This window comes from Trachymyrmex septentrionalis, unplaced genomic scaffold (genome assembly GCF_001594115.1).
Source record: "Trachymyrmex septentrionalis isolate Tsep2-gDNA-1 unplaced genomic scaffold, Tsep1.0 scaffold20, whole genome shotgun sequence".
Taxonomy (NCBI): domain Eukaryota; kingdom Metazoa; phylum Arthropoda; class Insecta; order Hymenoptera; family Formicidae; genus Trachymyrmex; species Trachymyrmex septentrionalis.
In genome coordinates, this window is record NW_017305180.1 from 6,477,450 (window position 1) to 6,478,386 (window position 937).

The following is a 937-nucleotide window of genomic DNA, read 5'->3' on the forward strand; positions in this document are numbered from 1 at the left end:
TTTTTACCATGTTAGTTGGTTCTATTCTTTATTTCATACAAAAAGCTTTCGAATATTTTTAAAGAAGAAGAGGAGGAATATTAAAAAGGTATTAAAAAATCTTTCAATTATTAAATTGAGAGATTTCTTAATGCCATTGACAGCAAATTATCAATCGCGAATTATTTTTTAGTTTATATTACCTCGTGTGTATTCTTTCCAGATTATTTGCAAAGATCGATATCTCATTTATTTTTGATTGACTTTCGTTACAGCGTAGCCGAATGTCGTGGAGCTAAGTGACGCATGGCTAGATAAGGAACTTGTCCGACTTAGGGAACTGGGAGGTATGGCTTTGCCGCGTTTCTCCTTGAAGAGATACTTTTTCTACGTGCTATGTCTGACGGGCACATTGATCGTTCTGCTAAATCTCCTACGAGAGGACGAAATATGGCACAGCATGCGACCACATCCCGGTCAGCCACAGGCTGTTCGAGTTACCGGCGACATGCCGAAGGTATATGTGCTAAATTATTAATTGTTCTAGATTAATCGATGCGAAAGTCATCATTATCTGATCATGGAGAAAATAGTTAATTACATAAAAAGTATATCCTTTTTACAACCTTTCGTTTTGTAAATTTAAAATAGAATAACGATATTGTAGTATTCAGAAGCGTACAAAAACAGAGTTAGTCATCCGCGTGCAAAAATAATTGTTACCATCTCAGAAGTGCGTATATATGTATAGTTATTTGTATATAGAAATTGACTAAAAAAAGCAAACAAAAAAGAAATCGTGCTAAATATGAATTATCTTTTTCGAATTTTAATTCTTAAAATTCGAAAAAGATAAAAAATAAGTTAATCTATGTATATGTGTATTTTTATCTCTACACACACACACACATACACACACACACACACACACACACACACACACACACACACACACACA

At 33.7% G+C, this 937-nt stretch overlaps 1 protein-coding gene across 3 annotated transcripts in view; it reads left to right on the forward strand.

Moving 5' to 3' along the window:
• Nucleotides 1–937, forward strand: part of LOC108747697 (glycoprotein 3-alpha-L-fucosyltransferase A) — a 38,568-nt gene that overhangs the window by 29,396 nt on the left and 8,235 nt on the right. For all 3 annotated transcript variants that reach the window (XM_018485344.1, XM_018485346.1, XM_018485345.1), the window contains exon 2: nt 255–496. In XM_018485344.1, coding sequence (XP_018340846.1) covers nt 329–496 — 168 coding nt within the window. In that variant the 5' untranslated portion in view covers nt 255–328. The remainder of the gene's footprint in view (nt 1–254; nt 497–937) is intronic.